General features: G+C 34.1%; 1 protein-coding gene across 1 annotated transcript in view; it reads right to left on the bottom strand.

Annotated features, from left to right (window-relative positions):
• Positions 1-24,327, bottom strand: part of SPATA16 (spermatogenesis associated 16) — a 198,775-nt gene that overhangs the window by 133,742 nt on the left and 40,706 nt on the right. Inside the window, exon 2 of the mRNA XM_032407336.1 lies at positions 12,717-12,862. Coding sequence (XP_032263227.1) covers positions 12,717-12,862 — 146 coding nt within the window. The remainder of the gene's footprint in view (positions 1-12,716; positions 12,863-24,327) is intronic.

Raw genomic sequence — 24,327 nt, 5'->3', positions numbered from 1 at the left:
CGTTATCAAATTTTTGGTATACAATTGTTCATGGTATTCTTTTATAATCCTTTGTATTTCTGTGGTATAAGCTGTAGTGTCTTCTCTTTCATTTATAATTTTATTTGAGTCCTCTCTTCTTTTCTTAGTCTATCTAAAGTTTGCCCATATTGTTTATCTTTTCAAAACACCAACTCCTAATTTTGTCAATTTTTTCTATTGTTTTTCTAGTCTATACTTCATTTATTTTTGCTCTAATCTTTATTCTTTCCTTTTTTCTACTAACTCTAGGCTTAGTTTGTTTTTCTTTTTCAAGTTCCTTGAGGTATAAAGTTAAGTTGTTTATTTAAAATCTTCCCTTTTTTCTTAATGTAGGCATTTATCTCTATAAGCTTCCCTCTTCGAACTGCTTTTGTCGGATCCTATAAGTTTTGGTATGTTGTGTTTTCATTTTTGTCTGTCTCAAGATACCTGATTTTTTCTTTGACCCATTGGATTTTCAGGAGTATGTTGTTTAATTTGCATGTATTTGTAAATTTTCTAATATTCTTCCTTTTATTATTTCTAGTTTTATACCATTGTGGTCAGAAAAGATATTTGATATGATTTCAATTTTTTTAAAATTTGTTAAGACTTACTTTGTGGCTCTGGTTATGATCCTGGAAAATGTTCCATGTGGGCTTGAAAAGGATGTGCATTCTGGTACTTTTGGATGGAATATTCTGTATATATACATATATTTTTTTATTTAGCTACTGCCGCTCTGCTTTAGCTGGGGTACAGCCAGAGGGTCCCTGCATATATTTATTAGGTCCATTTGTTTGTAGTGTTATTCAAGTCTGCTTTTCCTTATTGATTTTCTGTGTGGATGATTTATCCATTTATTGAGAGAGGGGTATCAAAGTCCCCTATTATTATTGTATATCTGTCTATTCCTTCCTTCAGTTCTGTTAATATTTGCTTTCAATATTTACATGCTCCAATGTTGGCTCCTATAGGTTTTCCAGGCTGATGGGACTACCTCTGGAATTGCAGCTGACATGAGTTGGAGCCAGGTCACCTGGCTGTTGCTGCATCCATACTGGGATCTGCAGTTGGTGGGCCTGTTCGAGGGACCTAGGTGGGGGTAGATTACATCTGGTTCCTGCCTCTAGGACCTTGCTTAGTACAGCTGAGGCTGGGACAAGGGTCTACTTCAGGGTCTGCAAGTGGGTCTTCAGACAGTGCCTATTACCAGGTACGTGGATAGATCTTGCTCCTCCAGGTCCCTGGGAGGGCTCCTACTGGGTCACTAGGTGGGTCTTTGTGCAGGCAGGCTGGCTCCAGACTTTTGGTGGCAGGAGCTGAAAATAAGTCCCAGGGCTGCTTCAGATTTCATAGCCTGGACTGAGGTCTATTGCTTTGGCTCTGGAGGCATGACTTGTTATGTCTCCCACCTGATTCTTGGATGGTGGGACTACTTGTGGACTGTGATGAAGAGGGACTGAAGCTGGGTTCAAGTCACTTCACTGGGCCCATTGGCAGGCATGACTTCTCCTAAGTCCCTTGGTGTGCTAGTGGCAGGATCAAGGGGTCAGAGCTGTTTCCAAGTCTGTACCTGGAACCACTATAGGTGAGTCATTCTCCTTGGTGTGGGCCTGCCTTATCAAGACAGTTCCTGGTCTTTTGCCCCACCAGGGTAGACAATCTCCTACCTAGATCCCAAAGCTCCTGCAAAGGCACTTCTGTCTGTGGATGGCTGATAAATCATTGTTGTTGAAAGGGGATACAAACTGGGAAGTTTCAGTTCTGCTATCTTGCTGATGTCACCCTTGGCCAAATTTTGAATGTTCAGTTATGGTAAAGAAGAAAGTGCAATATTTAAAATATCTCATTTCATGAAATCTGTAAGAAATTTGCAAAATTTCTGTTTCTTCTACTATGAGTAAGTTCATTTTAAAATTCTTGAATATCTGTAATGCTTTTTTTAAAAAAGTTTTTATTTAAATTCCAGTTACCATACAATGTAATATCAGTTTCAAGTGTACAATACAGTTATTCAACACTTCCATATAACACGGTGCTCATCACAAAAAGTGCACTCCTTAATCCCCTTCACCTATTTAACCCATCCTTCCATTCAGCTCCCCTTTGATAACCCTGGGAACCCCTTTGAGAATAAACTGATGGTTTGCCTCTCTCTCTCTCTTTTTTTCCCCCTTTGTTTGTCTTGTTTCTTAAATTCCACAAATGAATGAAATCATGTGGTATTTGTCTTTCTCTGACTGACTTCTTCTAGCATTACACTCTTTAGCTCATCCACATTGTTGAAAATGGCAAGATTTCATTCATTTTTAGGGTGAGGAATATTCTATTGTATATACAATCTTGGTGTGTGTGTGTGTATATATATATATGAAATTTGTTCACATATATACATATATGAAATTATATATATATACAATTATGAAAACAGCCCAAGTGTCCATATATATATATATATATATATTATATATATATAATATATATACACACTCTTCTTTATCCTTTTATCAGTTGATGGACACTTGGGCTGTTTTCATAATTTGGCTATTGTAGATAACGCTGCTACAAACATTGGGGTGCATGTATCCCTTTTTCATTCTTTTATGGCTGATATTACCATATATATATATATATACACATATGTATAAGTAGATGGTATATATGTATACATGTATATATATGTATACCACTTCTCTATCCATTCATCAGTAGATGGACACTTGGGCTGTTTCCATGATTTGGCTATTACAGATAATGCTTCTATAAACATCAGGGTGCATGTATCCTTTGAATTAGTATTTTTGTATTCTTTGTGTAAATACCTAGTAGTGTGATTGCTGGATCATAGGGTAGTTCTATTTTTAATTTTTTGAGGAAGATCCATTCTGTTTTTCATGGTGGTTTTACCAGCTTGCATTCCCACCATCAGTGCAAGAGGGTTCCCTTTCCTCCACATCCTCACCAACACCTGTTGTTTCTTATATTGTTGATTTTAGCCATTCTGACAGGTGTGAGGTGATATCTCATTGTAATTTTGATTTGCATTTCCCTGATGGTGAGTGATGTTGAGCATCTTTCCATGTGTCTGTTGGCCATCTCGATGTCTTCTTTGGAAAAATGTCCATTTATGTCTTCTGCCCATTTTTAAATTGGATTATTCATTTTTTGGGTGTTGAGTTTTATAAGTCCTTTATATATATATATATATATATCCAAAATATATACTAACCCTTTATTGGATATGTTATTTGCAAATATCTTCTCCCATTCCATAGGTTGCCTTTTAGTTTTGTTGATTGTTTCCTTTGCTGTGAAGAAGTTTTTTTTTATCTTGATGATGTCCCAATAGTTTATTTTTGCTCTTTCTCCTTTGCATCAGGAGATATACCTAGAAAGAAGTTGCTATGGCCAATTTCAAAGAGGTTACTGCCCATGTTCTCTTCTAGGATTTCTATGGTTTCAGGTCTCACATTTAGGTCTTTATTCCATTCTGAATTTATTTTTGCATATGGTGTAAGAAAGTGGTCCAGTTTCATTCTTTTACATGTTGCTGTCCAGTTTTCCCAACACCATTTGTTGAAGAGACAGTCTGCTTTCCACCGGATATTCTTTCCTGCTTTGTTGAAGATTAATTGACCAGATAGTTGTGGGGTTATTTCTGCATTTTCCATTCTGTTCCATTGTTCTATGTATCTCTTTTTGTGCAAGTACCATACTGTTTTCATCACTATAGCTTTGTAATATAACTTGAAGTCCAAAATTTTGATGCCTCTAGCTTTGCTTCCCACCACCCCCCCCCCCCCCCCCCCCCCCCCCCCCCCGCCAAGGCTGCTTCGGCTTTTTGGGGTCTTTTGTGGTCTCATACAAATTTTAGGATTGTTTGATCTAGTTCTGTGAAGTTCTAGTTTTAGTTCACGCTGTTGATATTTTGATAGGGATTGTCTTAAATGTGTAGATTGTTTTGGGTAGTATAGACATTCTAACAATATTTGTTCTTTCCATCCACAAGCATGGAATGTCTTTCCATTTCTTTGTGTAATCTTCAATTTCTTTCATCATTGTTTTATAATTTTCAGAGTACAGGTCTTTCACCTCTTTGGTTAGGTTTATTCCTAGATATCTTATTGTTTTTGGTGCAATTATAAATGGATGGTTTTATCCATTCTGACACCTATCTCTTTTGATCAGAGTGTTTAGCTTATTTACATTCAAAGCAATTATTGATAGATATGTATTTAGAGCCATCTTATTACTTGTTTTGTCATTGTTTCTGGAGGTTTCTCTGATCCCTTCTTGTTTTTGTCACTTTTGGTCTCTCCCTTATACTCAAGAGAGTCCCCTTTATTATTTCTTGCAGGGCTGGTTTAGTGGTCACGAACTCCTTTAGCTTTTGCTTGTCTAGGAAACTCTTAGTCTCTCCTATTCTGAATGATAGCTTTGCTGGATAGAGTATTCTTGGCTGCAGATTTTTCCCATTCATCACTTTGAATATATCATGCCACTCTTCTGGCTTGCCAAGTTTCTGTTGAGAAATATCCAGCTAGCCTTATGGGTTTTCCCTTGTAAGTTAAGGACTTCTTTTGTCCTGCTGCTTTTAAGATATTTCTTTTATCATTATACTTTGCAAATTTAATTGCAATTGGTGTTGGCCTGCTTGTGTTGATTCTGGTGGGAGTTCTTTGTGCCTCCTGGACCTGGATATCTGTTTCCCTCCCCAGATTAAGGAAGTTTTCTGTTATTATTTCTTGAAATAAATTTTCTTCTCCCTTTTCTCTCTTCTTCTGGGAATCCTATAATACAAATGTTATCATGTTTGATGGAGTCACTGAGTTCCCTAAATCTATTCTAGGGTTGCATAATTCTTCTTTCTTTCTTTTTTTCAGCTTCATTATTTTCCATTATTTTGTCTTCTAGATCATGAATTCATTCCTCTTCTTCTTCCAGCCTGCCGTAAATTGCATCAAGCCTGTTTCCAATCTCATTTATTGCATTCTGATCGATTCTTTTTTTAACTTTTTTTTTTATCTCTGTGGTAAGGGTCTCACTGATGTCTTCTATTTTTTTCTCAAGCCCAGTGAGTATCCTTATGATTATTGCTTTAAATTCTCAATCAGGTATGTTACTTATATCTCTTTTGCTTAGATCTCTGGCCACGGCCTTATTCTTTCATTTGGGATAAATTCCTCCATCTTAGAATTTTGTCTAAGTTTCTGTTTTCTTCTCTGTGTTAGAAAAGCCAGCTATGTGTCCTGCTTTTGAAAATAATAGCCTTATGAAGAAGAGGTTCTGCAGTGCCTAGGGCCTGGTGCTTCAGGGAGTGTCTCCAGTGTGTGCTACATGTGTTTTGCTATTGTGTTTTGGCTGCTTTATCCTTTAGGATAGTCATCTGCAGAGGCTCTCCTTGCCTGTTGTGGGCAGTGTTTGGTTCCTGGCCTTAATGTGGTGAATTTTAACTAGGTGTGCTCTAGTTTGCTTCTGAAATGAACTTGACACCAACTCCACCAGAACTGAGATCCTGCAGAACTCTCTGGTCAGGTGATGCGGGTGGTTTGCGTTGGTCTTGGGGAGGGGCCTGCTGCATTGGGACTGAGGCAAGCTTGACTGAGAATGGCAGAACTGCCAGAGCAGGGAAGGGGGGAGAAGAGATGGGGAGGGGGTTGGTGTAAGCAAGTTAGGCAGTGAATGTCAGCTCTGTGTTTATGCTAGGGACAGGGGAGGAAAATAGTGCCAGCCAGCTCCTTTGTTCCCAGAGAGGTGTTTCTGTGAACTCTGCCTCTCAGGGACTTGCTCCAAGAAAAGTGGATAACCTACCCCCTCACCCCTTCCATATGCTCCAGGCCTTCTACAGATTGCTGTTTCCATGCTGTCTGCCCTTCGGTTGTTTGTCTGCCTTCTATCCAAAACAGGGCACTGCCCTCCAGGCTCTATCCCAGTAGAGCTTGCTGACCTTTAAACTCCAGGCTTTAAGCCGCACTGGTTGTTAGAGCTTATGAAATTCAGTCCCTCTCATTTTCCAAGCCAATGGCTTTGGGGAAACATTCTCCTAGTGTGTTCCCCTGTGTGCTCCTCTCTCTCGCCCTTCTCTGTGATCATGGCTCCCTCCCCTCCACAGCACCCATGATTTGTTTCTCCCTTAAACCATGTCTCTGCACTTCCTACCTTCTTCGATGTGGCTTCTTTTCTCCCTTTAGTTGCAGAGTTTGTTCTCAGTCTTCAGGTCAATTTCTGGGGTATTTAGGATGATTTGATAGTTATCTAGTTGTGTTCATATGAGGAGACAAGCCTAGGGTCCTCCCACTCCACCATCTTCCTCTGTCTCCAAATATCTGTAATGCTTTAAGCCTATATCACCACTGAGCATTTTAATTATCCTCAAAGTTGATATAACAACTTAAGAGTTGTATTTTCATAGAAGTTTTCAAATTATCTACTTTATTGAGTTTCTGATGGGTTCAAAAAGTATCTTAAAAATAATAGTCTCATCTATGCATATATAGAGTTTATTGGTATTAATAAATACCATCAAAAATAATCTGCATTTGTTATTGGTGGTGGAATTGAAATAAAGTACAATTCTGATATATTTTGGATTCAGGAAGGACTTTAAGCAGTTTACTTAGATTTAAAGATGAGAAAACTGATGCAAAGAGAAGTTAAATTTCTTGTGGAAGTCAAAGCTAGTAAGTGATAAAGCAGCGATTCAAGTAACTTCTCTTTGCATCAGTTATTTTATTTTCTTATATTTTGACCCATGTGTCATTTAAATGTTTAATTTCCAAGTATTTGGAGAGATTTTCTAGATATCTTACTATTAATCATTTCTGATATAATTCCATTAACCATATTCCATTGTGGTTAGGGAACAAACCCTGTGAGAGTTCACATTTTCAGAATTTTATTGAGTTTTATTTTTATCTCTGGTAATACTCTTTATGTTCTGCCTTGTCTGATATTAACATACCTGAGCCTGACATAAAAATAAGTTTTTATGTTTATTGTATAGTACATCATTTTTCTTCCTTTTAATCTCAATCTATATCTTTTTGTAAATAGCATATAGTTGAATGTTGTGATTTAATCCAGATTGGCAATATTTGCCTTTTGATTAGAATGTTTACTCAATGTACATTTAATGTAATTATTAATAGAGTTTGGTTCAACTCTACCATCTTGCTATTATCTTCCAGTGTTCCATTCATTATTTGTTCCTCTCTTTCACCTTTCTGGACTTATTTTTAGTTAAGTAAATCTTTAGCATATAATTTTAAGTTCACTATTGGCTTTCTAGCTGTACTTTTTCTATCTTTTAAGGTTTACTCTGGGATTATAATATGCATTCTTAATTTAACACAGACTAGTTATAGTTAATATTGTACTATCTCATGTAAAAATGTTAGTAGTAAAATTCCATTTGTGCTCCCTCCCACAGACCTTGTGGTGTTGTAGTCAAATATTTCACATCAAAATATGTAATCTTATTATTTATAATTTATCTTTAATCAGTTAAAGTTATCCCGTTGTATTTTGGCCTCCATTATTTCTTTTTTTTAAAGATTTTATTTATTTATTTGAGAGAGAGAGACAGAGAGATAGAGAGAGAGCACAAGCAGGGGGAGGGGTAGAGGGCAAAGGAGAAGTAGGCTCCCCGTGGAGCAGGGAGCCCAATGGGGGGCTTGATCCCAGGACCCTGGGATTATGACCTGAGCTCAAGGCAAATGCTTAACCAACTGAGCTACTCAGGCACCCCAGCCTCCATTATTTCTGATTAAAAGTCACCTGTTATTTATATCATTGTTCCCTGCATGTAATATATTGTTTTCCTTTGGCTGCTTTTAATATTTCTCTTCCTGTTGGGTTTTCAAGAGTTTGATTATGATGTTCCTAGATCTAGTTCTTTTTGTTTTTATCCTAGTTGGGGCTAACTGGATATCCTTTTTTTTTAATCAAATTTGGAAAATTTTCAGTAATTATTTTAATGTCTTATTCTCTCTTTCCTTTCCCTTTGAGACTTCAATTACATGTATGTTAGATTTCCTGCTATTGTCCCTGAGGACAGGTCACTGAAGTTGGTTAATTTTTTCAAATCTCTCTTCTTTCCATTCTCACATTGGGTAATTTCTGTAAATTCATCTTCAATCTTTAGCAGTCGCCAAACTAATGTTAAGGTCAATCAGTACATTTCAAAATTTCAGATATTTTATTAATCTATACTAAAATCTCTATTTGGTTCTTTTCTTAGTTTCTCTTTTTCTGTTGAGATTCTCATCTCTTCAGTTATTATTACTATCTTTATCTCAAGGGCCTTGGACCTATTTTTCATAGCTTCTTGAAAATCTTTCTCTACCAATTCCAACATATGAGTCACCTTGGTGTCTGTTTCTATGGCTTGTTTACTTTCTTAAGTATGAGTCTTATTTACCTACTTCTCTGCATGTGTATTAATTTTTAATTTTATGCCAGACATTTTGGTTGAAACTTTGTAAGGAATCGGGATTATGACATCATCCCTGTAAACTTGTTGATTTTTTTGTTTGTTTGTTTTTCCTATCAAACAAATAGTGTATACTCTTGTTCTTGTCATGCTTGGCTTTAGTCTTTGTTAGGGCAGATCTCTTTTGGCTTAATCCTAAGGTGTGGCCCTTTCTAGAGGTCATGATCCTTACTCCTGAAGCATGGCCTTTCTGGGGTCTCAACTGAATGCCTGAGGTACTCAGTGAGGTCTTTTCACACCGTCACTCCAACACATCCCATCACTGCCGGTCCTCTCATATTTCCACTTAGCACTTAGTCCTGCAGCAGGCAATCTCTGCTACATGGAGTCTCACTCCTCACATTGGCCAAGAACCTATAATATATCCTCATGCAGATTTCTGCCCCTATCCCATCATACTGCCACCTCTTCTTTGGCCATTTACCCTATAAATTACAGCTTATTTTTTATCCTAGTATTCTAATCTCTGCCTCCTCAGCTCAGTGAGACTACAATTTAACTTGATATCCATCTCCCTGAATTAGGGCAGGAAAATAACCCCAGCAAAAAATTGAGAAAATTGTGGGGCTCACCATATGTATTTCCCTTCTGTCAGGGATCACGGTTCTGCTGTGACCATTATCCAATGCCTGAAAATAGTTGCCTCATATATTTTGTCCAGTTTTAGTTGTTTACAGTAGAAAGACAGGTCCAATACCAGTAACTCTGTCATAGGTGGAATGAAAAATTCATGGGTTTAGATTTAATTTTCACAAAACTTTGTGAAATAATATTTGTGAAGTAGGTACTATAATTATAGCCCAATATTAAATAGAGAATTAAACTCAGGCTAACTAATGAGTGGGGAGTCAGAATTTAATCCTAGACAGTCAGATTCCAGACTCTGCTTTGATTCAATATACTATACTGCCCCTGCAACATGAAATTATGTTTATTTCCTTCATAGCATTTATCATATTCTTTTTTCTCATGTATTTATTAATATTTATTTGTTTTTTACAATTTGACATTTCTCGTAATGTGTATAATACATTTACTGTTTACAACTGCTTTCCCACTGCATAGCACAGGGTTTTGGTAGGCATTCAATAAATATTTGTTGAATGAATGAATGAATGAATGAATGTAGATGCTACCATTATAAAACAATTTTGAAAATAGGATGTTTTCTATATATTTGGTATTTTAGATTTCATTTTGCCTTCTACCTTGTGGCATCAAAATTCTGCAACAAAAACAAACAAGAATCTACAGATGAGGAACATGCAAAAAAGTGATATGCACCATTAAAATCTTTACAATTATATACATCAAAATATAATTATAAGATAGAAAAAGAGTTATAGCAGGATTTCTATTCTTGATAAGATAGCAGTAATTAGAAATCTATCTTAGGAATATTCAAAACACTTCCTAATAAACAATGGCACTAGTCTGATGAGGTAAGCAAGAGTTGATGTGTTTGACTAGTGAAGCTAGGCATAGCTTTTGGTTGAAGTAAAAAAAAAACAAAAACAAAGCATGATATGCATATCTGCCACTTTGGACATGTTATTAGGAAAAACAATTGTTAATAGTTGTTTCTAGAGCCTTTATATCACTTATTATTATATTTTAAATAACAATACACACCTGATTAATTTCAAAATGTATCTTTGTTGAACTTCAAACCATAAAGTTACGGCTCTTGTAATCTTGTATGTGACATAACAATATGCACTTATTTTTATCAGAAGCAAAACTACAGATGATTTTTAAGCTAATTTTTGTGCTAACAAATCTCCTAAAGATATGCAGCAGACCTCACATTTACATAAAATTAAAGAAAGAATGCTTAGCAAATGCAAATAAATGCAAAAAAGGAATATTTTAATTTTGATTCATGATTAGTAGCAACCATCACAAAGTGGTAATAATACAAAAGCAAAATTCTGCATTCATTGTATAACTAATGGTTGTAAGCTATTTATAGACTGAGAATTCTGATTAATTAATTTATTTTGAGAAACATATATATTGATTATATATCAGACTCTGTTTTAAAATCTGAGATCTCTAAAAACACTTTAATATTAGAATCCTATGCACTGACTTCTGCAGTATGACAAGCCCAGGAAAATGATTTATCTCACTTGGTGCCTTATTAATTGTATGAATTGACTGTTTAACCTCTATTGATTTGCATTTCTTACTTAATGTTCAACTTAGAAACAGAAGCAAGTTATTTTACAATAGAAAAAAAAGATGAAAGTTAATCCAAGTGTAATATGTAAGATCATTTTAATATTCACCATTATATATCCTCCTCTCAGCAATTTTCAAGTATTGAAAGAGTGCTCTTAGTTTTAAAACAAGAGTTGCTAAATCTAAATCGTGAACCTATTGAAGTTTATCTTGGCATTCTTAGGACCGGTAGCATTTTATTGTTTCTTATATTTGGATTGCAGTGGAATTTTTTACTTATGTTCATTAATTATTTTTATAACACTGAGTTGAGTTTTGACATGACCATACCATTTGGAATTCTTTTATTATTAAAAATGATTTAAAAGTCCATCAAACCATTCTGATAGCCAGGAGATATTTTCCTTAAAATGTAGGCCATGTTGGTGATCTTTTTTATGTGTGGTGAAAATCATGGAGAAGGTGATAAATCATTACTTTCAGTGCATCTCAATTTATTATTGTTTACATATGCCTATAAATTTTCTGGGTCAGTTCAAATTTAAAATATTTTTCCCCTTGTGATCACAAGTCACCCAAGTAGCCCAGAAATTCCAATATTTTGACATATTGAAATATATGTTACATTTCCAATACTGGTCCTTTTAAGTGGAAATGGACAAAAATTATTTGACAGACTGTATGTCTCGATACTGGGTTTGGAAACTATAGCTGCATAAAATGTTTCCAGAAAGTATAGGTTTGATTTTTTTTTTTTTTGGTGTCAAAGAGACTCTGCCTTTAGGTTCTGTAGTTTACTTAAGCAGGAAAATTTCTTTCAAGAAGGTTATCTTATGAATTTCAAAGTGATTTTGTTGTCTGCAGGTCCTTGATGGCAAGCTTAAGCCTACAAACTCGAGGTCTCCTTATGAATGTGGAGAATCTTGGGTAGATCTTTTATATCCTCATGGATGTGGAGCTGTAAATGTTTACCATGTTGGCAGATCTCCCACTCATGAGATGGGTCTTAGTATAACTGATAGCTATGTTTCCTAGTGGTTATTAACAAGGCAGGCATTATGTTTTCATGTTCATATTAGTTTTGTTATTTGTATCCAAAAGAAGTACAGGACGTCTGAGATCAGAGAATAGACAAGACAGAAAGTTCTAGGTAAATTGTTCAAAGTTAGGCAGGGAGGGGAGGAGGCATCATAATTCTAAGGAAAAAGTTATTTGAAAGGTATAACAATCATTTGTATCTTTGCTGTAGATTAAACTGAATATTACCCACGGTAAGAGCAAGGCCTTTAGGAAACAGGACATACGAGAGGTATATGTTTATAGAAGAAAAAGAGGTCTGTGACACTACATCGAAAACTAATGATATAATGCATGGTGATTAACATAATAATAAAAAAGTAAGTAATAAACAAAACAAAAACAAAGCCACCCCCCCCCCCCAAAAAAAAGAGAAAAAGAGGTCTGGGTAGGCTTGGGGATTCTAGGAAGCCACAAGATAACATAATGATACAGACTTCTGAAGAAGGATAGAAATATGAAAAAGAAATCCTTACGGACAATGATAAGTGTTTTGCACCTTTGGACAGCTGTCACACCTACCCTTGCATAGCATCCCGTGACTCAGCTATCCTGTCACCAAATAAGCCATGAACATCAAGTCTCTGCCTGTGGTTTACAGTCCAAATTTCCTTCTGCCATTCTCCAGATCGTGTGCAGTTTTGGAAATCCTTCTCATCCCTTACTTACCTTATTCACTCTCTCTTCTCTTACTGTAATAATTTGCTACTCCAGTTACCTGCCTTTTTATCTTACCCTGCATTATGCGTAATTGTTTATGTGTCTGTTCCTTCCATTAGGTTTTGAGATGCCCTTTGTGCTCCCAATGATTGTCTAGCTTAACATAAATCAAGTAGTAAAGAAATTTTTTTTTGTTTTGCCTTTAAATTTAAATGAAATGGAAGTTGATTATACAAGCTCACATAGTGCCCTCTGCTTGCATGAACAGTATTTACTTGCAGTTATTAATACTTCATTTTACCTGTGTGCATGATTCAGGGCAAGGTCGGGTTTCCTCATGCGTAGATAGCACGTAACAAGCTTTGTCTCGATGAAACTTGCCACACTTGCTATATCTTCAGCAGATGCTTCAAATGGTTTTCCCAGAGCTGCCCCTTTGCTGCAAAGCTTAAAAAAAAATAATACTTTAAATTTCCTAATAATCTTGGCAGGTAGTTGATCTTTTATATAAGCAAAACATGTACATGTATGCGTCCTTTTTCCAAACTACAAGGTAAACATTAATATTTTGATTATAAATTAAATAAGTTGTTCCTGTTCACCATTATGTGACTATCATATAAAATAAGTAACACATTTTACTGTAAAATGCTTCCTGTAAAATATTTTAAAAGCATGATATATTTTAAGTGGGTGCCATTTGTTAAGAATGTCTGTTTTAAAAATAAAGCATACAATAAGCAAAGATATTAACAGAAAACCAGGTGTAAATCATATTAAATACCAGTGCTTTTATGAAAACCCAGCTAAGCAATGATCTAGCACACTATCAAGTTTGATTTAATATAATAAGGGGTATCAGAAGTAAACTCCTAGGAACCATTAACATGATCGGTGATTAATTTGAGTCTGAATCACATTCTCTAAGATGTTATTGAAAGAATAGAAGTGAAATTTTATTAGAATTTATTGGCAGAGGCCACAATATCTGAAAAACATGGCAAGAATGTGGAATTCTTAATAAAAATTCCAGGAAGTCAATGGTTTCTGGGCACCATAGATAAACTGTAGATGAAGAAGGTAATTAATTTTTTAGGAGAACCCCAAACATTAAGAAGTGTTAATAATATGACAAGGGTAGATCAGCACTTTATTTTCCCTAGAGTTTTCTACTGTTCCTTGGAATTAAGGCTGATGCAGAAGATGAAACCCCGCTTTCTGTTTAGTGACCTTATTCAGAATATCTACATTTTTGCACTTTCTATCTCCATCTGACCATATATTGGAGAAAATTTTCTCACTGGGGATAGTAATACTTGGAATTAATACCTATTTATATATACCTTAATATAAAATTTCTTGTATTCTAAACACTGTTTAAATGATATAGTTTAAACTAATTTTTCTTTTATAGATTAAGTTGAGATTGGCTTGCCATTTACATTAACATTATTGTCAATTATTTTTTAAAGTGAAATTTGTTTGAGAATGACTATATTCTGTTCTAAAATGTATTTTTCTTCTTAATTTTATATAAAAGCTGTAAGATAAAATAAAATCTAGAATCTAGATGTTTAATATCATAGTTTAAATTGGTAGTTACACGATACTATTATTTTTTGCTTGGATATCCTGTCAATTGTGAGAATTCATATCATTTAAAAGTCTTTCCCAATTTGATAGGTGAAAAATGTTGCTTCATTTATTTGGTCAATAAATATTTATTGAATCTAATACTAATCGCCAGACAAAAATTACTGCCTTTACATTTTAATTTGTATTAGACAGATCTTTTTAAAATGAATTTTGGCTAGGTTTAGCTCTGTGTAAATTCCTATTTTTTATGCCTTGCCTATTTCCATTGACATGCTAATTTCTTATTAATTTAAGAGCTCTTTAGACATATAAGCTATTATCCCTTTCTTCTTTTTTTTTAAGATTTTATTTATTTATTAGTAAGAGAGAGAGAGCACAAGCGGGGGGAGCGGTAGGCAGAGGGAGAGGGAGAAACAGGCTCCCCACTGAGCAAGGAGCCCGATGGCGGGACTCGATCCCAGGACGCTGGGATCATGACCTGAGCTGAGATGCTTAGCCGACTGAGCCACCCAGATGTCCCTATTATCCCTTTTCCTGTAACAACTATATATATATATATATATATATAATCAAACATAAGAGTCTTTCAAATTATCTTTTAGAAAATAGTCAAATTTTATTTATGTTCTTAAAAGGATCCTCAGAGTCTATATTATAAAACTCTTTTCTCAATTATTCTGAAAAAAAAGGAAAGACTATTTGTGGATGACCTCAGTCAATGTTAAGTTTGGATGTTTTATAAAGATTACCTGATTAATTGGTAATAAAAGAGACAAAACATTTAACACTGATTTAGTAACTATTCCTGAGTCTGACCCGCACAAATGTCAAGGTGGTTATAAAAAGATCTTGAAATATAATTTAAGAAAGCACTGTAGTGGGGCACCTGGGTGGCTCAGTTAGTTAAGCATCTGCCCTCAGCTCAGGTCATGATCCCAGCTTCCTGGGATCGAGTCCTGCATCGGGCTCCTTGCTCAGCAGGGAGCCTGCTTCTCCCTCTCTCTCCCTCTGCTTCTCCCCTCAGCTCCTGCTTTCTGGCTTTCAAATAAATAAAATAAAATCTGTAAAAAAAAAAAAAAGCACTGTAGTTTGATCATAGCAGCTTGGGACAGCATCAGCATCTCCCCTCTTTTAGCAATCTGATCCTATAGGACCCAGAAATACCTAAATAGACAATTTTTCAGAAAAAAAGATTTGTGAATAACTCTTTATAAAGCCCAAATCAGTAGAAAAACAATGAGTAAAATTGTGTGTTTTATTTGTTAGTATATCAAGTCATTAAAATTCTAGACCTTCTTGATTAACTTGATCTTCAAAATGAAATCAACACTTTTTTCAAGTCTCAAATACCCAAACCTCCTGAACTCATATAAAATCCTACACAAATAAAAAAGATGCAAACAAGACACACATGTGTGCATACTTTGTCCTTTCCTGTCGTGTTCTTCTCTGATGTGATGGAGCAGATAAACCTTCTTTCTCAGGCAAACTTTTTGTGGGCCATTCAGAAAGTCAAGGAATAACTCCCATGAGGGCATTCAGATCTTACATGGCAAGAGGAAGCAAACCTTCAGATTTAATAATATTAAAGGCTTTTTCCACAAACACTGAGAGAAAGTGAAGAATAAATGCCTGATCTTCTAACAACTGCAGTATTCTCTACCTCTATAAGATTGAAGGCCAGGAAAAGAATAAAAATGATCAATCTTTAGATGTCTTTGAAATAAGCTTTGCAATATAGCAAATTGTTATCAAATATCCTGAAATTAAAGGTAGAATTAGAGGCAAATGTAGACAAAACACTGGTATCAGTATTGTTTAAAAATTCCAGATATTTTACTGAATTTTTAAATTTCCATGCAGACATTTGTACAGAAGTTAATTCTCTAGAAGATAAAGGATGTGTGAATTTGAATATAGGAAGGGTGACTTTGTTCAACTTATTTTTGCCTAAAACTATACATGTAAGCCTTAGGTGAAATAAGTCAAGAACATAATGGAATAAAAACTTTTAAACTACCTGATAATGTATCAGTGAGGAGACTTTGAATTGGGAAAAATTAATATTAGGTGTTAATTTTTTATTTCCAAAGGAAGACTAAAATATTTTTGAATGAAGCATGGATGGACAAATTAAGAGCATATTATTTAAGGGAAAATACAGGGAAGACTCTTATGGGTATAGCTGTTGTTTTGATGAAAAGCTAAATATTAAAATTTCAGTATAAAAAATTTCAATATAAAAAGTTTCAGTACAATATTTCAGTATAAAAAGTTTCAATATAAAAAGTTTCAGGAGTAAATTAGAATCACAGACTCAAATTTTAATTTACATATTTATTTGATAATTTTCTGAAAAGAAGATAATAATACTTGGGAGTTATAAAATATTTTTTCTAAAGTATCTCACATGTCTTTTAAGAAATAAATATCAAAACTATTTTCAGAAATTGTGTCATAAAGAAATTTCAAGGTTTGTTTAAAAACACAGATAAAAATAACATAAAGCCCAATAACAGTAGAAATAACCAACATTAAATATTATTTTGGAGGTCCTGTTCTTAAAAATGCAACCATGTATTCTTTTTTAAATTAAGATCATCATTAGCAAGACTAATATTGTTAATAGGATATTGTATGATGAGTGCTTGCCCACTATATTTCTGAAACATAATTTTGAGTGATTCCTGAAGATCTAGGGAGGAACGATAAACTTGAAAAATGTGGCATTATTTTAGTTATCAAATATCTACAAATAAGAGTATATGTCATCCATCCAATAAGTAATTTTTTAAGAGTTTTATATTGTTTTTGGAATCACACACAAAAAAATCTAAAGATAGAGAATAACTTACCCATAACCCTATCATAATATATAATGCCATTAATTTATGGCATATTTCTAATATCCCTGCTAATTACAGGTGTAAATATCTTCAACAAGATATATACAGAAAAAAATTCTGTTACTATGTCTGGGATGGATATTAACTTACTGTGACTTAAGACTTACTGTGGTGATAATTTTACAATATACAAAAGTATCAGATCATTACTTCACCTGAAACCATATCACCTAAACTGATATAATATTGTATGTCAATTGTACCTCAACAATAAAAAAATACACAGTGAAAGAAATTTGTTTTTGCATATTTCTTTCTATAATTTTCATGTTTTATATCATAATAAATTATATATTGTATATAATTTTTGCATCTTTCTTATATGCTTTGCTTCTTTTTATATGTTATCAATTACAAAACTAAAATGTATTAAAATATACCCATGTAACAATTATAGTTGGGTATTTCAATATCCCTCTCTAAGCAAATAATAAAAACACTAGAAAAAAAAATCACCAAAGACACAGAAGATTCAAACAACACAATCAACCAACAGGATGTTAATTGACATATATATATATATAAAATACTTCACCTAACAACAGTAGAATACATATTTTTCCCAAGCACCCATGTATAAATCACCTATATAGACTATATTGTGGAGCATAAAACAAACCTCAACAAATTGAAAACACTGAAATCATTCAGAATATATATTTTCTGACCATAATGGAATCGAAACTCAACAGTAAAAAAGAAAAAAATAAACAATCCAATTTGAAAGTGGGCAAAAGATGTGAACAGACATTTCACCAAAAAAGACATACAGATGCAAATAAACACATAAAAGTTGTTCAACAGTTTATTGTTTACCATCATTAGTCAGAGAAATGCAAATTAAAACTGTAAATTATAACTACAGAATGGCTAAAATAAAAAATAGTAATGATACCAAAAGTTGAAAAAGCCGAGAAATGAGATCACTCACACATTGATGACAGAGATGTAAAACGGTACAGCCACTGGAGAAAACAATATGGCAGTTTCTTAATAAACTAAACATGCAACTACTATATAGCTCAACACTATGGCACTCCTGCCACTTATCTTAGAAAAATGAATGTTCACACAGAAGTTCATTCGTGAATGTTTATAGAACTTAATTCATAACAACCCCAAACTGGAAGCAGTCTAGATATCCTTCAGTGGGTGAATGATTAAACAAACTGTGGTACACCCATACTATGAGATACTGCAATGATGGATGAATGGATACTACTTGGCAATATGAAGGAAAAAAAGAGTGATACATATGGCTTAAATGAATCTCTAGAGAATTATGCTGAGTGAAAAAAGCCAACCCCAAAAGGTTACATACTGCATTATTATGTGATAAAATTGTAGGAAAGGAGAACAGAGTAGTGATTGTGAGAGATTAGTGGTTAGCGATGGGATGGGTGTTGTGGTTATAAAAGGCCAATAGGAAGGAATCCTTGTAGTGATAGAACTGCCCTATATCTTGGGTGAATACATGCATCTACAGATCTTAAAATTGCACAGAACTAAATACACACACAACACACACATGAGTACAAGTAAAACTGGAGAAACCTTAAGATTGGTAGATTGTATCAATTCTAATATTCTGGTAGTGATACTGTACTATATTTTGCAAGACTTTACTGTTGGGAGAAACTGCATAAAGAATACACGGGATCTCTACATTATTTCTTACAACTTCATGTAAATCTATAATTATCTCAAAGTAAAGTTTAATTTAAAAATTACCATGTTAGTATTTAGGTGTCTTTCATTTTTTCCTTCCCTGCCTTCTTTTTAGAACAATTGTAATCATGTTTAACCGGGGTTTTGGATGAGAAGATAAATCATATCTGAGGGACTTTTCCATAGGGTTCTTCTGTGTCAAATTATGGACTGATTCCTATAATGAGGAGTAGTAACTCATGCTAAGGTTTGCTCTGAAGTTTTATTCAGAAGCCATTGTGAACAGATGCATCCATCCCTCTACTTTCTCATCAGTGTGGACTCTTGTTTGAGGACATTTGCCGTGAAATGAGGGTTGTGTTTAGTGATAGAGGGAATCGTAGAGGGAAGTTGTTGGCAAGTTCTTTAGTATGATGATTTCATTATTTATTTTTTTTCTTAATCATCTTTCAGTTTGTTAGTGCGCCCTTCCAAGTAATTTTTTCAAGAGGGCTTATGTGAATGGTAAATTTTCTGAGCTAGTGCATAGCTGAGAATGTATTTTTGTTAACATTACACATGCAAATTAACATGGCTGAATATACATTTCTTGCACATAACCATTTCTCTGCAAATACATAGTTCTCCATTTATATTCTTGTATTTAGCAAGTAGAGAAGAAAAAACATAGCACTTTTTAAATGAAACCAGACATAATTTTTAAAAACTTGCTGTACTGAAATTTCTTCCTTTTCCTCAAGCCTGTAGTATTTTTTTCTATCTTCTTATAATTCAAAATTATTGCTATCATGAATTCAGATGTGTTCTATTCTCATCTATTTTACCTGGAAAGAGGTACATTCATTGTGTTTCCATACTCAGGTGTTTTTTTTAACTTATAAAACTTTTCTTCAGTTACATCTTTGATTATTGGTCTTATTCCAACTGCTGTGTTTTCTTTCTTAAGAAAGTAATTCTTAAGTTGCATCTTATATATCCATTCTTTAGGTTTTCTGATTTTTTTCACCTCTGCATTCTAGGAGAATCTCAAGATTGATTGCTATATCATTGGCTCTATTTTGCCCATTATTAAACTTTACTTCTTTTTATAAAAGCAATACTAGTAATAACAAATGCACACATTTAAATAGTGCTTAAATAGTTACAAGCAGTGTTCTAAGTGTTCTCCATCTATTACCCCATTTAATAATCACAATATGAAGCACTATTTTCATGTCCATTGTGTTAGTTCAGGATGCTATAACAAAATACCATAGACTGGGTGGCTTAAAAATGAAACTGTTCTCTCTCACAGTTCTTAAGACTGGGAAGTTCAAGATCAGGGTGTCAGTATGGTTGAGTTCTAGTGAGGCCCTCTTTCAGATTGTAGACTGCTGACTTCTCATTGTAACCTCACATGACAGAAAGACAGCCAGCCAGAGAGCTTACTGGTGTCTCTGTTATAAGGACACTAATCCCATTCATGAGGGCTGTATCCTCCTGACCTAATCACCTCTCAAAGTCTCACCCCCTAATACCATGACATTGAGGATTAGGCTTCAACATAAGAATTTGCGGGAGAGGGGGGTGGACACAAACATTCAGTCCATAGAACTCATTTCACAGATGAGGAAACTGAGGTTCAGAGAGTTTAAGTAATCTGCTCAGGCAGATTACTCTGTAGATTATTCTATAGATTACTCTATAGATTACTCTGCAGAGTTAGCAACTGGGATTTTTAACTTGATGTCTGGCCATAAAGTCTGTGTCTTTAATCACTACACTAGTGCTACACAATGTCATTCCATGAACTACTGATTTATGATGAAATAGTAAAGAAACAGTAAATATTCAGGGACCTTTATAGGAGTTCAGCAGAGAAATATTATATCTGTTGAATCTTATAATAAAAAATTAGATTTTGTATTTTTGTCTTATTTTTACTTCATTTTTTCCTAGTAATTCATTTTTACTGTATTTAATAAAGTATCAATCCACAAGTGATTGGGAGAAAAACAAAATGAAACAGAACTGGTTGTTCACCACAAATAGGGAAAAGAACTCTACTAAACTGTTAGAAATTTAGATAATTAAGAAGTTATAAAGAGAAAAAACAAACAGTTCTATTATTTAAAAAATGATTACTATTAGATATTGGTGTGGATATAACTATTCATCTATCTATTTATCATCTATCATCTATCTATCTATCATCTGTCTATCATCATGTCTTTATCCTTCAATTTACAAAAATTATATTATTCATTATCTATACTACTATGTAACCTGCTTTTTTGATTGTTTCTTTGAATATATAATGGACATAATAAATATAGATGTATACCATTTTTTTTAGATGGTGGCATAATTATACTGGATCCCCATTTAATGTTTTCTCCAGTGAGAAATTTCTCTAGTGACATTGAAAGTTCTCAATGTCATAAATAATGTACATTGAACAGCCTTGAATATACATCTTTGCCCACACATTTGATCATTTCCAAACTGTTATATTCTATATGTCATAAGGTTTTCTTACATACCGGAATTGCTACATCAGTAGTATACATCGCAATCCAAAAAACACATCTTAGAACATAATTATGAAAGTGCTCCTACAGAAAAGTTTTACCCTTTAACTAACAAAATATTTAAATTCTTGTTTCTCTTTACCCTCACCCACACTAGGTATTAGCAATGCTTTAATCTATTTATTCTTTGTGAGTCAGATGGGCAAAAATGGGGGCACTTTACCTTAATTTGATTATTAGCTCAACCTCTTATGTTTATTGGCTGTGTGTGTGTGTGTGTACTGTTTGTTCATAAATTTTATTCATTTTTAAATTGTACTGTTCTAATTCTTACTGACTTATTTTCATTTAGTAATTATATAATTTGACTTTTTTCCAAATATGTAATTTATTTTTAGTTACATTTATCACGTTTTGGTATCAGACTTATGCCAGCTTTGTAAAGCAAACTGGAAAGATTCTGATCTTTTTCAATACTGTGGAACATTTTGAAATAAATAGTTGAAAAAAAATTTGAACAGAATTCCTTTCACTTCTTTTTTCTTTGGTTATTGTTCTGTTCAGATATCAGTGTTTTTCATCAATCCTATTAATTTATATATTCCTAGAAAATTTTTGGTTTCACTCAGATTTTAAAATCTGTCATTACAGTGAAGAACATCATATTCTTAGAACATTTTAAATGCCTGTGTTATTAGTTATGTCATTCCCTTTCTCACTCTCAGTACTTTGTAGTTTTGTTTTGTTTATTTCTTAACTAGAATTGCCAGAGGTTTGACTATTGCTTTTCTGAAAACAACGAACTCTTAGAATAATTTGTTAATTCTCCTATTTTGCTTTCTAATTCACTGATTTTGGTTTTTATCTTGGCTATTTTTTCTCTCTTGCTTTCCTTAGGGTTTTTTTTTTTTCCTCTGCAATTCTTTCATTAACATGTTTAAATACATAACTCATTTATTTTAGTTTTTTCTATACGTAAGTTTGTTGTATGCTTCTGTGCTTCACTCAGGAAAAAAAAAGTCATAGCTTTTATTTCCATCTCTTTGCCAACAGCTATTTAAGTTTGCTTATTAATATTCTTTGAAACTTTACCACTTACTTTCCTTAGTTACTTGTAAGACTAAACCTTTTTTGCAAATTTGTTAGTCATTTATTATTTCATTATTGATGGATTCTCTGCCCAGATCCTTTATCATTTGTCTTCTATGTTCTAACTATTTTTCTTGTTAATTTCTATGAGCTCTGTCATGGAAGCCTGGTGTTTTGGCATGTTCTGCATTTCTTTCCCCATGCTACACATTTTAACTACTCCAGAGAACTGCATCTACCCCACATGGTAGTGCTTTTCAAGATACAGATGTTTTAATTGCACGAGCCCAGTGTTGAGGGATCCTTTTTTGCTACATGGTACAAATGTCAGTCTGAGAATGAAGCCTATCTAGAAAGAATGCAGCCAAAGATAGAGAAAGTGGAAAGCCCAACACTGAATCTTGAAGATATTCTCTCTAACCAAAATATGAAAGATAATTTGAAGAAGTAGTATTCTTTGCTTATTTTGAAAAAGTGAGATTAGGGAATTAGAAAATATAAAATTATAAAGAACTAAAAATTAAATTGCAAAATTAATTTTAAGCCAGAAGCAATAAGTAAAGAATAATTTACAAAATCAAATCAGAAATGTAGACAATCTCTAAAAAAATGAAAGATATTAAAGATTCCATTACTAATGAATTTTGATAATTTCTAAAACATTTTCAAGTATATAATTACATTTAACTTCTTAGTATCTCCATGAGGTAGATAAAATAATTTGCTCCATTTGACAGGTATTAAAACCTATGCTAAAAGAGGTCTACTGAGCTACCTAGAGCAATCTACACATTCAATGCAATCCCCATCAAAATACCATCCACTTTTTTCAAAGAAATGGAACAAATAATCCTAAAATTTGTATGGAACCAGAAAAGACCCCGAATAGCCAGAGGAATGTTGAAAAAGAAAAGCAAAGCTGGTGGCATCACAATTCCGGACTTCCAGCTCTATTACAAAGCTGTCATCATCAAGACAGTATGGTACTGGCACAAAAACAGACACATAGATCAATGGAACAGAATAGAAAGCCCAGAAATGGACCCTCAACTCTATGGTCAACTAATCTTTGACAAAGCAGGAAAGAATGTCCAATGGAAAAAGACAGTCTCTTCAACAAATGGTGTTGGGACAATTGGACAGCCACACGCAGAAGAATGAAACTGGACCATTTCCTTACACCACACACAAAAATAGACTCAAAATGGTTGAAAGACCTAAAGGTGAGACAGGAGTCCATCAAAATCCTAAAGGAGAACACAGGTAGCAACCTCTTCGACCTCAGCCGCAGCAACTTTTTCCTAGAAACATCACCAAAGGCAAGGGAAGCAAGGGCAAAAATGAACTATTGGGACTTCATCAAGATAAAAATCTTTTGCACAGCAAAGGAAACAGTCAACAAAACCAAAAGACAACCAACAGAATGGGAGAAGATATTTGCAAATGACATATCAGATAAAGGGCTAGTATCCAAAATATATAAAGAACTTACCAAACTCAACACCCAAAGAACAAATAATCCAATCACAAAATGGGCAGAAGACATGAACAGACATTTTTCTCAAGAAGACATCCAAATGGTCAACAGACCCATGAAAAAGTGCTCAACATCGCTGGGCATCAGGGAAATCCAAATCAAAACCTCAATGAGATACCACCTCACACCCGTCAGGATGGCTAAAATTAACAAGTCAGGAAACGACAGGTGTTGGCGGGGATGCGGAGAAAGGGGAACCCTCCTACACTGTTGGTGGGAATGCAAGCTGGTGCAACCACTCTGGAAAACAGTATGGAGGTTCCTCAAAAAGTTGAAAATAGAGCTACCATATGATCCAGCAATTGCACTACTGGGTATTTACCCCAAAGATACAAATGTAGGGATCCGAAGGGGTACATGCACCCCGATGTTTATAGCAGCAATGTCCACAATAGCCAAACTGTGGAAAGAGCCAAGATGTCCATCGACAGATGAATGGATAAAGAAGATGTGGTATATATATACAATGGAATATTATGCAGCCATCAAAAGGAATGAGATCTTGCCATTTGCAACAACGTGGATGGAACTGGAGGGTGTTATGCTGAGCGAAATAAATCAATCAGAGAAAGACATGTATCATATGACCTCACTGATATGAGGAAT

The sequence above is a fragment of the Phoca vitulina genome, unplaced genomic scaffold (genome assembly GCF_004348235.1).
Source record: "Phoca vitulina isolate PV1807 unplaced genomic scaffold, GSC_HSeal_1.0 scaffold8, whole genome shotgun sequence".
NCBI lineage: Eukaryota > Metazoa > Chordata > Mammalia > Carnivora > Phocidae > Phoca > Phoca vitulina.
Note: the sequence above shows the minus strand (reverse complement) of the source record. Positions and strands in the feature narration are given on the sequence as shown.